At 41.7% G+C, this 15,863-nt stretch overlaps 1 protein-coding gene across 2 annotated transcripts; it reads left to right on the top strand.

Annotated features, from left to right (window-relative positions):
• Positions 1 to 366: 366 nt before the first annotated feature.
• On the top strand, positions 367 to 10,590 carry CBLN2 (cerebellin 2 precursor). 2 transcript variants are annotated; one of them, XM_060774990.2, is made up of 5 exons: positions 367 to 916; positions 1,159 to 1,223; positions 3,252 to 3,713; positions 8,377 to 8,496; positions 8,949 to 10,590. In XM_060774990.2, the coding sequence occupies exons 3-5, from the start codon at positions 3,393 to 3,395 to the stop codon at positions 9,144 to 9,146; spliced, it is 639 nt and encodes a 212-aa protein (XP_060630973.1). In that variant the 5' UTR covers positions 367 to 916; positions 1,159 to 1,223; positions 3,252 to 3,392; the 3' UTR covers positions 9,147 to 10,590. The 2 variants fall into 2 exon arrangements, with proteins under 2 accessions (XP_060630973.1, XP_060630974.1); XM_060774991.2 differs by lacking the exon at positions 8,377 to 8,496.
• The last annotated feature ends 5,273 nt before the right edge of the window (positions 10,591 to 15,863 follow it).

The raw sequence follows: 15,863 nt of genomic DNA, 5'->3' as shown, positions 1-15,863 counted from the left end.
TATCTCCCACCTTCTCCTTTTGTCTGGTTTGTCCATCCCTAGATACTCAGCTCAGCAGCAGCTGTTGCCGCACAAGCCGAGCTGTGAGAAACATTTTTGCAGCCAATAATAACTGCTGATAACCTTGACTGCCGCATTTCTCATCAGGGCAGCCTTAGGTTGAGCAAAGCAGAAGGGAGATCTACCCAGGCTTCTAGAAGGGAGAAAGAAATCTAGGAGAGGGAAGAGAGGAGGGGAGGGAAGGCGACAGAGGATGTAACTGGAAGTTCACCCTCCCTTTCTCCCCCTTCGCTCTCCCCGGGAATCCCTCTCCCATGGCTCTGTCTCCAACCCAAACAACCCACCCACCTCCACAGGATCCCTTTCCCTTCCAAGCCTAGTGGTGGCGAAAGCGCTTTGTGGTCGCTAGGTGGCGCCCCACCCCCACATTTGAAGCCCTCGCTCTTTCCTCCCAGCCATATAAGTCGCTCCCCCCTCCAAAGACGCGCCTAGCTCCTTCCCCCAGACGTCTAATTCCAGGGTATTCCAAGGGAAGGAAAAAAAGAAAAGAAAAGAGGGCGCAGGAAGCCCAAGTTAACAAGGCGCCTGTGCTCCGCGAGCCCCGTCTTCCTTCCAGAGGTTTTTAAGGGGCCGCGCCTCTGCCTCCGTCCCACTCCGCCTGCCTCTTGCCCAGGTCGGGACTGGAGCTTCTCGCTCGGAAGAGAGGTCCCATCCCTTGCCCAAGAAGACAGCGCCCTCGACTTTCCCGCCGTGGTTTTGGGAAAGGGATTGGCGGGCGGGGGGAGAGGAGAGGACCCACCCTTCAAGAAGACGATGCGGATCTACTGATTAGCTTCCCTTTGGAGGGATCCGGAGAAAGTTCTGCCAGGAGATCCAAGGCGTCTCGGGGCCATCCCGGGGAGAAGGAGCGCGCCAGGTGTGTTTGCGATGCCCTGATGTGTCCAGATCGTTGTGTGTAAGCGCAAACAGAGAAGTGGGGGTGTTGAGAGAGAGAGAGAGAAAGAGAGATCTTGCGGGAGTTTCTCTGGGGTGAACGCGGATGTGTCGGGAGAGAAGGGGGGAAGGCGGGGAGGGGGGGGCTCCTCGGCGATGGGCGGGCGAAGGCGCTTCCTCCCTCCTGGCAACAAGCTAACCCTGCGCTCATTCATTCTCTCCAAGCGAGGCAACTTCCCGGACGACGGCCGCCTCTGCGCCTGACTCGCTTCCCGCCATGGACCTGCCAGGTAGACCCCCTCCACCCTTTTCGGGGGAAAGACCAAGCCCGGGGTGGGAGCCACGGAAGGGGGAGGAAAGAAGGGGCGTCCGGAGGGATGGATGGGGTTGCCTTGGAACTTTGGGAATAGGAAGCCCACTCGTGCTTTGCGAGAACCTTGCCTAGATCTCCTTTCCTTCTTTCTCTCCGGGTTGACAACCTGGCGATCGAGACGAGGAAAAGTTACGAGGGCAGAGTTGGTCCTGAGATTATTGGGTCAGTGTTGGGAAATCCGCCGACAGGACCTCTCCCCACCCCCTTAATAAGATACAATTGAAACAAGGCTGGGAAGGGACCTCATTCAAACACAACCAAATCCTGACGCATGAAAATGCCTAAGCGCTCGGAAATCAACACCAGATAAAACGGGGATGGCTTGTTTTGGGGCAGAATGTAAAAGAAGGGGGAGGGAAGAGAGAGGGGGGAAGGAAAAAAAGAGGTTTTTATATGCTGGCTGGGGGAGGAAAATGTAAAGGAGGGGGAGAGGAGCTTTTGAACTGTGTGAGAGTCGGTTGTTGTGGGTTTTTTGGGCTATATGGCCATGTTCTAGGAGAATTCTCTCCTGACGTTTCGCCTGCATCTATGGCAGGCATCCTCAGGGGTTGCGAGAGCTATTGGCCGGTGGAAGCAAAGGTTGAGACCTGTGTTTTGTCTGAATGAAGGAGGATAGGCTATGCCGGGCGCGTCTCTGCTTTCCTTTGGGACGAAAAGACCCGAGAGAGCGCACGGGGGTCAGCCGGAAACCGCGCCAACCTCGTGAGAAAGAACTCCAACCCGGCTCTCACTTCAGAGCAGGATTTGGAAACCTGTACTGCATCGATACTAACGTGTGTGTGTGTCTTCCGAGCGGAAAAGGGGTCTTCATAAAGGGGAAGACTCATCCTTTAGCGTGTGTTGTGTGTAAGGATGCGTCTCCCCGTTTTTGAAGACCCCTAACGTACACATACACACTGAAGGATGAGTCCCTCCCGTCTTTGAAGACCCCCTTTTCCAACCGGATAGCACACACACACACACACACTTTAATACTAGTCACTGACTGAAAAGGAGCCCCCGTGGCGCAATGGGCTAAACCCTTGTGCAGGCAGGACTGCTGACCCACAGGTCAGCGGTTCGAATCCGCGGAGAGCGGATTGAGCTCCTCCTGTCAGCTCCAGCTCCCCATGGGGGGGGGGCATAAGAGAAGCCTCCCACAAGGATGGTAAAACATCAAACATCCGGGCGTCTCCTGGGTAACGTCCTTGCAGACGGCCAATTCTCTCACACCAGAAGCCACTTGCAGTTTCTCAAGTCGCTCCTGACATGAAAAAAAAATCTTATCATATTATTATATTAAGTTGCACAAAGGTGTTGGGCGAAGATGACTATGTATAGCTATCACTAACTAGTCATGCGGATATGAATCCTGCAGTAGCTATGATATATTATGGGGGGGGGGGGGGAATCACTTATTCACGTGTTAATGAGGATGTGTGCTGGCCTCTATATTGACTGCAGTGTGTTGGGATCCAAGCGGGAAAGAGGTCTTCGAAGAGGGGAGAGACCTCGCCTGTCCTCCTCCTTCAGCATCCCGCGCTTTTTGACCCTGCCTCCTGCACAGCCGGGTCCCATTGATACACGCGCGCGCACACAAATGTGTGTGTATATGTGTGTGTGTGAGAGAGAGTGGCTTCCCCTCTGCCACACATAGACACAAGATATGCATGTCTGTGCGTACTCGTATATATAAATATGTCTAATTGGGTATAAATATGTCTAATTGGGTGCCAAATCTGTCCTTGAGGCATGGTAAAAAGGAGCAGGACGCTGAGGGACGAGGGCCGTCGGGGTCTCCGCCTTCGAAGAGACCCTCGTGCACGCGCACTGGGGAAGTGTGTTTGCCACTGTATGAAGAAGGGAGGCCTGAGGAGAGCGGCTCAGCTCGCCCTTCCTTCCTTCCTTCCGACGCCCGTTTCCTCCCTGACGGCTGCCTTTTCTCCCGGCTCTTCCCTTTCCGCAGGCTGCCGCAGCACCGACGCCCCGCCGCCCGCCTTCCTGTGAGGGGAGAAAAGCGCGGGAAAAGAGCCGGCCCTCCTCCCCTGCCTTTCCAAGAGCCTCGCTCGCGCTCGCTCTCCCTCCTTCGGCTGGCCTGGGCGGCAAGATGCCCGGGCGGCGCCTGTCCGAGGGCGGCGTGGGCGGGGGCTGCTGCTTGGTGGCGGCCTTGCTGCTCCTGCTGGGGGCGCTCTTCCTGCCCTGCGCCCGGTCGGCCGTGGCGGCGCTGAACGACACGGAGCCCATCGTGCTGGAGGGCAAGTGCCTGGTGGTGTGCGACTCCAGCCCCTCGGCCGACGGCGCCATCACCTCCTCGCTCGGCATCTCCGTCCGCTCCGGCAGCGCCAAGGTGGCCTTCTCGGCCACGCGCAGCACCAACCACGAGCCCTCCGAGATGAGCAACCGCACCATGACCATCTACTTCGACCAGGTCAGGCGCGCGCTCCCCTCCCTTCCCCTCCCGGCCGCTCCCGCGCTAGCCCCGCCCCCCGACGACGAAGCCCCGCCCACACAAGCCCGGCCCCGCCCACTCCATCTACCACGCCCTGGGATTGAGAACATCACTACCTTCCTGGCTCACCTTGCTCCACCTCTCTTGCCCTCTTTGTCCTTTTCCCTGGCAGCTATGGTGGTCCTTCTTTGGATCTCTTCTTTGGCATTCCTCCTGCATGGCTCTTGTGACCCCCCTCCCTTAACTTCTGGCTGCACTCTAGCCCAGACATGGGCAAACTTCCCCCCCCCCTCCAGTGGTTTTGGACTTCAATCACATTTCCTAACAGTCTCAGCTAAAGGTAAAGGTTTTCCCCTGACATTAAGTCCAGTCGTGTCCAACTCTGGGGGTTGGTACTCATCTCCATTTCTAAGCCGAAGAGCCGATGTTGTCCATAAGCACCTCATGTGGCTGGCATGACTGCATGGAGCACCCTTACCTTTCCACCAAAGCTGTATCTATTGATCTATTCACATTCACATGTTTTCAAACTGCTAGGTTGGCAAAAGCTGGGCCTAACAGCAGGAGCTCATGCCGCTCCCTGGATTCGAACCTGTGACCTTATGGTCCACATGTTCAGCAGCTCAGCAGTTTAGCCCACTGCGCCGCCAGGGGCTCCTAACAGCCTCAAACCCCATCCTTTTCCCTCTCAGCCATTTAAGCTTAAGCAGCTGAGGGGGAAAAAGGAAAAGGCCTTTCCAAAAGTCCAAAACCCCTGGATGGTGGGCCGAAGTTTGCCCGTGCCTGCTCTAGCCCCTTTGATATAACTTGAGTATCCTTTATCTGAAATGGTTGGAAACAGTTTTTTCAGATTTTTGGATTTCCCCTCTTCCAGATTTTGGAATTCAGGCAGTTCAGTAGTTACAAACATCCAGCTAATGAACAATCCATACTTAAGAATAGGGTAAGACAACAGGATATGAGAAAAACTGACCCTAGGAAGGGAAATTCACACCAGAAGGAGTTCATGGGGAAAAGGGCTCTCCACTGAAGCTTTCTCACCAAGCCTTGTTTCCACAACAAGCCACATTTTTCAAAATCCAATTGTCAGGGGAACAAAGTGAGGTGAAATCCTCTTAATGGGCACAGACAGCAAAACAAATACCATAGGTGTGATAACCCTTCCCTATGCTATCAAAAGCATGTATGTATGTATGTATGTATATATGTATATACACACATACATACATACATACATACACATACACACACATATGTACATATATGGCTGGAGTTACACTTAAAAATGTACATGTTCCGACTTACAAACAAATTCAACTTAAGAACTATCTTGTTTGTAACTTGAGGACTGCCTGTACTTGCATACGGATAATGAAATATCTTGAAATAAGGGTAATTTTATACACAATATTTTTAATAATTTTTGTGCAGGAAGCAAAGGTTCTTGGTACAGGTTGACAGCCTTATATCAAAATACTTAGAACCAGGAGTGTTTCAGATTTCAGATGTTCTGGTTTTTGGTTTTTTTTAAAAAGAATATATGGGCATAATGAGGTATCTTGATGGTGGGGGACAGAAAATTAATGTATCTTTCATGTACACTGTGTATATGAATGATACATCTTGTGCACAAACAGTGAAGGTAATTTTATAAACAATTGTGTGCAAAACAAATTTGGGTACATACACTATCTCAGACACCCATGTGAACAATTTTGAAGACTTTCAGGGTTAGATTTCAGATAAGGGATGCTCAACTTGGCACAATGGCATCTCACTGTTTTTAGCTTCTCCTCCACCTCATTGCCATCTTGTTCTTCAGAGCCAGCTGTCTAAATCCATCCATTCCAGAGTCCAGAACTTAGTGATCTTTCCCTACAGCCTTATCAGTGTTATCCTTTATTGACCCTTCTTCATCATAGACTTCATTTCTTATCTGTGGTCTTCAGATCCTAAGTAGTGGTGGTCCTTTCCGTTTAAAATCAGAAAAAAACCAGTCCTAGAAAAGAAGAGTTGGTAAATCTAGGGAATTTAGGTGTAAATGCAGAGCAGGGACAGTCGAAGGCAGTGTAAGCTTAGGCTTTTTTTTTCTTGACTTGTTTCAGAAAGCCGATATGTTTTTAAGGATTCCTTTGCAATATTGTAGTCCAAGAGAAAACACTGCATTGGGAGGGTTTATACAGCCTTAAAACAAAGCAACAAATATAATGCCCATGATACATTTAGTTAATGTAAGAATTATTTGATTTGTCTTATGTGTATCTATCTGACATTCCTAGCCAAAGGATTATTTCTTCAGTCCTGTATGCAATCTGTTTTGTCCCTGCTTTTTATTATACAATTTTAGGAAAAATAATTTAAAACAGATTATCATTTTTATTTTGCACTTGGTTTGATATTTAAAATTTCTAGAGAGAATAATTCAAAAAAGGTTATCATTTTTTTGTTTTGTTTTAAATATTCTGTTTTCTCCTGCCATTATAAGACATTATTTCCACCTATGGCATGGTATCTCTTTGTTCTGTTTGTAAAGACTAAACTTACAACCCTATGTATGTGGAATCATTGAATCCTGGAGTTACATAATTTGAAAGGACTGCACGGGTCCAACCCTTTCCCTTCTAGGGAGTACGCTAAATTCAGTAAGATACATTGATCACATATCTTGACATGTTACATTTATTGCTAGAGATATGAGTATGAGATTGCAAATAAACATATTTATGTCTCGATGAGTATTCTGTAAGGAAATGGGATAAGATCTCAAGGATCAATGGCCCTTCATTTTTTATTTTATTTTATCCAAGTTTTCCGTAAAGACAAATTCTGACACGGTAACCTCTGAAATTTAAAAACTGAAGTCTAGTCAAGATCGCCTGCCAACCGCTGAGCAGCTTTTTAATTCATTTGCATAAATTTGCATGTCCATGCTTATGCCCACACCTTTGCTGCAGAGTATGAGCGTTATTCAGATATTGTGTTGTTGAAGACTTTAATGTCTGAAATCACTAGGTTGCTGTGAGTTTTCTGGGCTGTATGGCAATATTCCAGAAGTATTCTCTCCTGACATTTTGCCCACATCTCTGAGGATGCCTGCCATAGATGTGGGCCAAACATCAGGAGAAAATGCTTCTGGAACATGGCCATACAGCCCAGAAAACTAACAGTAACCCAATATTCAGATTTTCTTTAAACAGATTTCAAAAAGGAGATAGCTTGAAAGCGACTAGGAAATAAATCCTAAGGGGAGCTTTGGATTTCTAAGGTCTGTGGGCATTGCACCATTGGCCTTTAGTGCAGTCTTTGTTAAGAGAGGACATCAGGAAGAGCTGAAGGTTGAATGGTGAGCAATCACATTCCCTCCTTTGCAGAATTACATTGGGCTCATTTGTCACTCTTCTGTATTTTCCCACTGCTTCAATCTCATTTTAACATAGAAAATCCATTAAGACAGAAGGGTGAATAACTGCACAGTGTTTTTTGACCAGTAGTGTTAAGAGCCCTCTGTCTGGAAGTTTCCCTTCTCAACTGTCATATTAAAATCCCAGGCAAGTTGTTGCAACCAGTTACAAGAGAAGACAGCTTAGAAGATAGCTTCGAGTCTCATTCTGAAAATTTGGGAGAAGTTTGGGGGGTGGGAGTCTGCTTTTCCAAATCCAAAATCTCAAAAAAGTGGGGGGAGGGGCTACAAAAATTTGTAGGCCTATTTCACGGTCATGTCAATACTCATTTCCATTTTCTTAGAAGACCGCAAGTTGTATTTAGATGCAAGAAGCAAGGTTAAGCATGCAAATGACTGGGATAAATCCCTTCTTCTTGGATCCACTCCATTTCCCTGCTTTCGTTACTCAAGGAGATGCTTCTGAAGCATTCATAACTTGGCTTAGGATATCATTCTACATTATTATAATTGGCTAATTGCACTCCTTTTACCACTAAATCCATGTACTAAGTCCTTGTGGGTTAAAATGCATCTACTCTACTTATTTGTTCAAGCCTAATTGAATTATCCCTGCTGCTTCTGGAGAAAAGAGAATGAAGGATGCAAATTGCCAAACAAGAGAGAGAGAGAGAGAGAGAGAGAGAGAGAGAGAGAAATGGATGCTAGTTATTTAACATTTGAATTCTGTTCGACCATTCCATCACATGAGACGTGACTAAGTCTATTTTATTTCACATTAACTCTGCAAGTCTCATGAGGCACAATTAGTTTCAATACTGTCACATAAAAATGCAAAATCCTAAGCTAACGTCTTTAATGCCCCCTCCCCCAGTTCTTTGTGTATGTGTCTCTCTTTCAGCAATGATATATATTATGCTTTCTCCTCCACTGTGAAGACACAGGCTGCCACCAGACTCCTTTCATTCCCTCCAAGAGGCTGCGGGTGCACACTGTGTAAATCAATCGGCTTCCTGAGCCGATCCTTTTAAAACACCTTGGAAACTGACCTCTTCCCCCTACAGTCCATTTTAATTGTGCAGCAAATGCCAGTGGCTTTCCATTGCTTGGCAAGTTGCTCAAGAATCCTCCCTATCTTTTCCCAGTCTCACCTTACTTGTGAAAAGCTATGACCTGATTTTTTTCTCTTTCTGTCTTTCTTTCTTTCTTTCTTTCTTTCTTTCTTTCTTTCTTTTCTTCCAGGTATTAGTTAATATTGGCAATCATTTTGACCTGGCTTCCAGTATATTTGTAGCACCAAGAAAAGGAATTTATAGTTTCAGTTTCCATGTTGTAAAAGTATATAACAGACAAACTATCCAGGTATGTATTGATACTGGAGACTTAGGATACTTTATTATTATTTTTATAAAACTGTTTGGGTGGCTCTGTAATAAAACACAGTGAGAAAAGAATTAATAATGTGAATGTATTACTGTGTTTTTTATTGGTTCTGTAAAATTGCAGGATAGACTTGGTTCCTTCAACCAAGGCTACGATTTCCCACTCCTGCTCAGAACTTGCTCTGAGATGACTACATGGGAAAGGAAAGGGTTTATGTGTCATCCACAGACAGAGCTTAGTAGGGCGATAGTAGGGCACTTTGACACTGTCACCCCAGTATTAGCCTACAAAGAGATCTATTAGCTCTGGTTTTTACAAATTCACTTAATGCATTTTGATCTGAATTTGGTATGGTTGTGTGTGTTCTATGTCATGAAGTAATAATAAACTCAGAAGAAAACTCATGAATTTCTTTTTCTTTTTCATTGCAGGTTAGTTTAATGCAAAATGGCTATCCAGTGATTTCAGCTTTTGCTGGAGACCAAGATGTCACCAGAGAAGCAGCCAGCAATGGGGTCTTGCTCCTTATGGAAAGAGAAGACAAAGTGCATCTCAAACTGGAGAGAGGGAATCTCATGGGAGGATGGAAATATTCAACATTTTCTGGCTTCTTAGTCTTTCCACTATAAAGGGATGCCAAGGAGAAATCTAATCTGCAAGCTGGAACAAGGATCCAATCATTTTTAAAAAAACCTAACAAGAACATGCAAGAACCGTCCTCCTCCTCTTCCCTGAACTTGGCTAGACATTGCCAACAATTCCAGCCACCCTCTCAGACTGCCATAATAGAAGAATGGGAAATCTTCTCAATACCACTCTTTGCTTTGACTCTTGACAGTTTCTTGAGAAACCTATGGCTCTGAGTAGTTTTAGATGACAGTGATCTTTAAGAGAAATGAAATCACCAACCTGAGCAATTTGTACCTGTGATTGTAAAGTCAATTTTGGATTTTATTATTGGGATCATTGACTTTCCTCCCTTCATTCTCATTATGTTCTTGTCCTGAAGAGACACATTAACTGGGACCACACAACTGCTTGTCCAGAGCTTATCCTAAAGCCAGAAGAATTCAACATCTGATGAAGTGTTCTTGCGATACTCTTCTCTCTTTGTGTTTGTATAGCCTTAATAATATCAAGAGAAATTAAGAATAGCATCAACTTCAATACTGTTATCTTCTGGGGGAGTGAAATCTTTGGACATTACTGTGTCAAGAAGTGCTTTATCAAGTGAAGCAAATTTTGCACGATTGGAAACTATCTTATTTTGTGTTACTCGTGTTTTTTCATCATCATTCTTTTCCTGACTCTTTTTGTGCTAAAGAAGAAAGCCAGACTGATCAATAAGATAAAGCAAGCACAAACATACCTTGTAGCTCACAATGAAACTAACCAGTGAACAGTTCTGCTTGCGTCATGCATCTGATCTAATGGAAACATTTGCTGACATGGAGGAACAGAATACACTATCTGATCCTTGAGTAACAATGTGAAAAGGGAATGACATTTCTGAATTTGTCGGACATTTCCAGAATCTGTTCCAGAAAGCTGTGAATATCTTATTTGAACATAAAATAATGGCATTTCTTTTGCATTGCTGGGATTCTTTGGTGCTTTCCTGGTCTTTATTTCATGGATTTAATTACTAAAGCTTGAATATGCAGTGGTTTGATATTTTTTGAGTGCTCCAAAAATAATGTCCAATTTAGAGAAAAACAGTTCTACACTGAATCTGTCCGGATCAAATATGTTACCAACAGTTGCTATTAAAATGTCTCACAGAACCAAGGTATCTGGGAAGCTTCTGAAAATTTATATAGCTGAGCGATGAAGAAATCATAAATTGTATATTTTATTTTATTATATTTATTTATCTATTTTTGTTGCAGCTTCACCTATTAGCATCCAAAGACTTTTGAGTAGTTTTAATCCAATACTGTATACCAGAAAGGTCATTGATTCCTAATGATAAAAGAAGAAACCTCAGGTTGAATTCAAATTCACCTACTTTGTGTCAATGTAACCAAAATGCTGATGAACTTTAGATTCAGAATAAATGGGTTTCATGTCCAACTTGCCTTCTTTTCACATTTACGTCAGTGTCAAAAGTGATTGTGATTGTGAATCATAGGGGAAAATTGAGTTTGAGCTGAAATAAATATTTAATATGAATTTTGATATTTTTGAAAAAAACTATTTAATTTTTAAAATTATATGTGAATTATGCTGTTGAGAATCTAGGTAGATTAGACATTTAATTAATTTTATTTTTCTCCTTTTTCTAAAGGAATAAATATGATTACAAATGATGTTGGCAGAATACAAGTTGCTTTGCATGTCAGAATTATGGTAGACATGTTTTTATTAAGTTTGCCATTAAAAGGTCAGTGTCAGTTTAAAAACATTCTTAAAAAGAAATTCTCAACCTGTGTTAATTATAGTACTTTCCATTTTTTTAAAAAAATGATTGTTTTTTAAAGTCCACATTTTTGTTTCTTTCTTGTCTTGGAATTCTCATTACATTTAGTCAGTATGTGTTTGAAGTTTTAGTAACTTTTAGCCCAAATCCTGAATATCTTGGATCACACTGAACTTGGGTTAGCATCTCTGTATTTCACATTTGCGTATAGTTTTGTGTATTAGCTCTGTTTATATGTTCTTTACAAATTACTTTTGTGTTGCATAGATCTCACACATAATGTGTTCGTGGGTTCACTGGGGTTTTTGAATGTACCTTCCTGTGGCAATTTGAATCATTATGGGATACAAAATCCCATTCAAATCCTAGTTGAAGTACAGGAAGGACAGGACAGGTTAACTGTTTTCCATGCATTGGAAAGACAAGGATTCACTCCATTTTGTTCTTTTATGGTTTTATGTGTATTCTCTGCCATACATTCATTCTTCCCAAATTTTACTTCAATTAGGCAACAGTCTAAAATGAATTCTCGAAATACTGGGGTATGTACTGATGGTAGAGAAATCTCTGACTCAATGTTAGACTGCACCTTTCTAGCAACCTGATCATTGGGCATACTAGTGAAAACTAGTGAAAATTGATATGAGTTGCATTTCCAACAGTGTCTGATATATTGCTAGTTCTATAATTCCAAGGCATACTTTCAAACAACAGACATTTATCTGGCAATTTTCCATGTTCATGCTACGAATGCATATTGATTAAAATGCTGTAAAAATACAACAAAGGTTAAAAGAATGCATATAAGAAAGTAAGCCGAGTCTCATCTAAGCATACATGTTCTTCCGTGTTTTGGTAAACCACACCCAGAACTGCAGTTATTGTTAATTGTGTGTACTTTTAATAGAGATGGGAGGCAATCAGTGGTTTCAGCAGAAGAAGGCAAACCTTGTAGGGAACTCAGATAATTTTTAGTGCTGCTTTGAAAACAGAACATACTAATTTGAGTTTTACAAAATTTGATGAAGACAGTTGGATAAAGAGAATTAATTTTATTCTGGAATCATTTTTCTTGTAGATATTGTAGAAAAGTCTGTGAGGTTTACGTGTTATGTTAGTGCAAAGCCACAGAACATAAAGCGGAGCTGTCTAAAATTAGTTTTAGATTAAGAATCTTTCAAACATCAATTTTCAGGCATTAATTTAGTAAATCTTCTGAACTAGCATTGTGTGACAAGGAGTAGAAAGGGAGGTATTATCTCCAGCCTACTCTGTTGGAGGAAATACCCTCAATAGCATCAGATTTTGTGATGTTTCTTGGTTTGTTTCAAATTATCTTCACCTTAATCTGGCCCCTCCAATGCCTTATTTAACATCAGTAATTGCACCATAGCTATCAACATTTTTTTATTAAAATGAAATAGTAATATGTAAGATTTCAATTGCCTTCATTTTATTTTCTCCAACAAGACAATATAAACTGTTCCTTTTTTACATTATTAAATGTAAATTTCACAAATGAGCTTGTTTGTGAATACTCTTATTCCTTGTATGGATATCCAGATATCCATACAAGAAATATAGTATTTTAAAATACTGGACCATTCTTGTTTAAGGTGCAAGATGAGAGTGGAAAAGGAAATAGAGCAAATGCTGATTTTTAAATAGTTTTTTTTAAAGTGAAATAAAAATAAGCATTAATGAGATAAAGAAACCCCATGATTATAATATTTAGACTGTCATGGGCATGCTTGTGAAACAGAATAAAATCATTTATGGAGAAGCTCATTATTTAATTAAATTTTTCATATACATGTTATCAGTGAGTGTTTCCATTGAGTGTATAACTGTCAGAAGATATGACTGGATTTTAGATTGGATTGAAGTTCGGTTGAAAAAAGCCCAAGGACTTGTGCATAAGAAATAAACAGAAGCTATTTATGATGACAGATTATAGGTTTTGAAATTGAGATCCTTGCTTCCTTCATAGCTCAGGGCATTTTTACATTTTTGTCGTCTGCCAAATTTTTATCAGCCACAGTTATTTAGATGGCTGCTTTCAATTCCTCCACATGCTGATCATATTGTTTTAACAGAATCTGTTAATTTGATTGTTAATTTTGGATGTAATAGAAACAACAGAGCTGATAAGAGAAGCAAATGAAAGAGTAACGGCCAAAGAAAAGTGCTGATGCTTAACTTCAAAGTTTCTGTATGTATTGACCCTTCAGATTGTACACTAGGGCACTATGACCCCACTCTAACTACTGCCGCATCCTGTGGAATATTGGGGTTTGTAGTTCGGTGAGAACCTGGTAAAAAAGAAAACTACAGATCCCAGGATTCCATAGTGATGGAACTATGGTCATTAAAGTGGAAACAATTCTGTAATCTTGTACCCTTTTTCTAATCCAAATTGCCTACTTCACCAAAGAGCCTACTGGCCCAATGAGGAAAAGCTTGCAGGGACCATGTGGTTTCCTCCACTTTTGGAAATGGGGCTGATTCATATTGAGAAAGGGATGAGAGCAAGCACAAGAGCTTTAAAACAGCCCTTGATGTCACAGGCCTGGCCTGTTCATGTGTACCATTTATATTTTTGACCTCTCTTGCTGTGTCAGTTTTAGCTCAGAGATAAAACATAAAGCTGTTGTTTTCAGTCACAGATCTACATAAATGGGTGATTCTAAGAGTATAATTTCAACTAAACAAAGTGGGACTTCCTTTGTAGTAAATATGCACAAGGTTGATTAGTCTAGTGCTTTCCTTAATGGTAGTTGGCCATGGCATTTAAGTTAGGCTGACTTTGTCTGACTAACTTTGCCAGTGTCTGAGAAGCACAATTCAAGAATGTGTAAACCAAACTAGACTATTGAAATGAGAAAGCAGAGCAATCATGTGTGCTTGAAAGGAAATTGCATCACATTCTTCGGCCTTTGTATTCTGCAGATGTGTCCTTCAGCTATGGTACTTCAAAGACAACATTGTACGGGAGAAATTTATGTTTTTATTTATTTATTTATTTACTTTATTTGTATATCGCTCTTCTCAGCCCTTAGGCAACTCAGAGCGGTTTACAACAGTTTAGATATACAGAATACAAAATCATTATGCATTTAAAAACAATTACTAGTATTATATTGCATTATATATTATATTTTGTTTAGGTTCTAGCATTACCAATTTTGAAAAGTAAATCTATAAAACAGAGATGGGGAATTATATGTATCCAAATGTTTAGCAAATGTTTCCCATCCGCCATACACGACACAGTCAATGGTAAGAGTTTGCATGTGGTTTGAAACATCTGGAGGTCATAGAGAACGTCGAGTTCTTTATCATTTCAATGAGTGGACATCATTAGATTTATCAAGGCTAGTTGGACTTTTTAGGGGAAAAGCTTAATTTTTATGGGACGAGAAGTACACTGTTTTTGCTTTTCACTGTAAGACAAAATAATCAGAATACATGGTCAGATTTTATTTTCTTGAATTCTCAGAGGTGATGTAAGGAGCAATTTATGAAGAACATTTCTCAGCTATGCATGTTTATGTGGTGAATAAAAGGTGGTGAAACATTTTTTTTAATCGCCAGATGGTAATTTCCCTCATTTCCTTACTTTCTTATATTTTACTTTTAAAGGAAAAATTAAGGCATAGTTCCATTTTGAAGGAACTGGGGGTGGCTATGGCCAACTGGGAGCCCTGGAGTGGGCTGGTCCATGAGGTCATGAAGAGTCGGAAGCAACTGAACGAATAAACAACAACCACCATTAAAAATGTTTAGGTGGCCTGTCATCTTCTGTACTACTGTGTCTTAAATTCAGCTCCATAGATTGTAGAAGTTCTAAAAGAAGGCCATACAACCAGATAGCTGCCTTCAAGTAAATGAGACAAAACATGCCCAGTTTTAATTTGTTTTATGTGACTGAGGGTTCTGGGTAGCTTGGATAGTTTTGGATTGGCATGTAATGGTCATAGTTTGTCAGCTCTAATTCTAAGTTCTGTCTGTCAGAATGATAGAATTATCTTTTTTCTGTTGGTAGTTTAATAAGATAGGTTTTTAAAATGATAATATGACTGAGCATTGCAGAATGAATATTTCTAGTTTAGCATTTGATTTTTCCAGCACTTAGTATGAAGCTTTGGCCCCTTTGAAGCAATATTTGCTGTTATTTTGTCAAATTCAGAACTGGACTTTTCAACTTCAGGGTAGGTTATCAAATAATGATTGTTCTTATTATGAGACAATCTTGTTTTCTGCAAACCATTACCATCCTTGGCAGAGATACCAAAAACCACATCTCCTCTACCCCCTTGGCAGAGAAGCCAGGGGCAAATATTTTCCTCTCATCACCATTGGCACTAAATCTAATTCTCATTTTCCCATCAAACACTAACAGGTTTGATGCCCACCAGAGAAGAGTCTTTTTGTGTGATGCAGAAGGCCATGAATGAAATTATTAGTATTGAAACAGACTCTATGGTGATGTCTTTCATTCTGCTGTTCCTTTGTTCTGCTGCAAGCTTTGCTCCTTTACCAAGGGGACCAATAAGCTCATATTTATTTGCAAAATACTGATATAATGGCTGGTGTCCTGTTGTTTTGTTCCAACTAGAATAAGGCAACTCAATCAATTGTTGGATTAATCCCACACATAGACAAATCCTCTTGATACAATGGATCTACTTTAATGAGGACTAACAACAGGATATAAGCCATTTTGATAAATGCAGATATAGGTCATTTGATGCAGGGAATGGGTTGTGTTTTTATTGCAAAAGGGAACATAATGTTTAGGGTTCTTCTTTAAAGGGCCAGCATGAAAAGGAAGTTTTGGTAGATATACTTGGGGAAAGCAGGATCCACAGAAAATGATTATCATACAGAACTGAATAGACCTTGAATGAAACCCGAGTATAAAATA

The sequence above is a fragment of the Anolis sagrei genome, chromosome 4, assembly GCF_037176765.1.
Source record: "Anolis sagrei isolate rAnoSag1 chromosome 4, rAnoSag1.mat, whole genome shotgun sequence".
Classification (NCBI taxonomy): Eukaryota; Metazoa; Chordata; class Lepidosauria; order Squamata; family Dactyloidae; genus Anolis; species Anolis sagrei.
The sequence above is the reverse complement of the archived record's forward strand: the minus strand, read 5'-3'. Positions and strand labels throughout refer to the sequence as shown.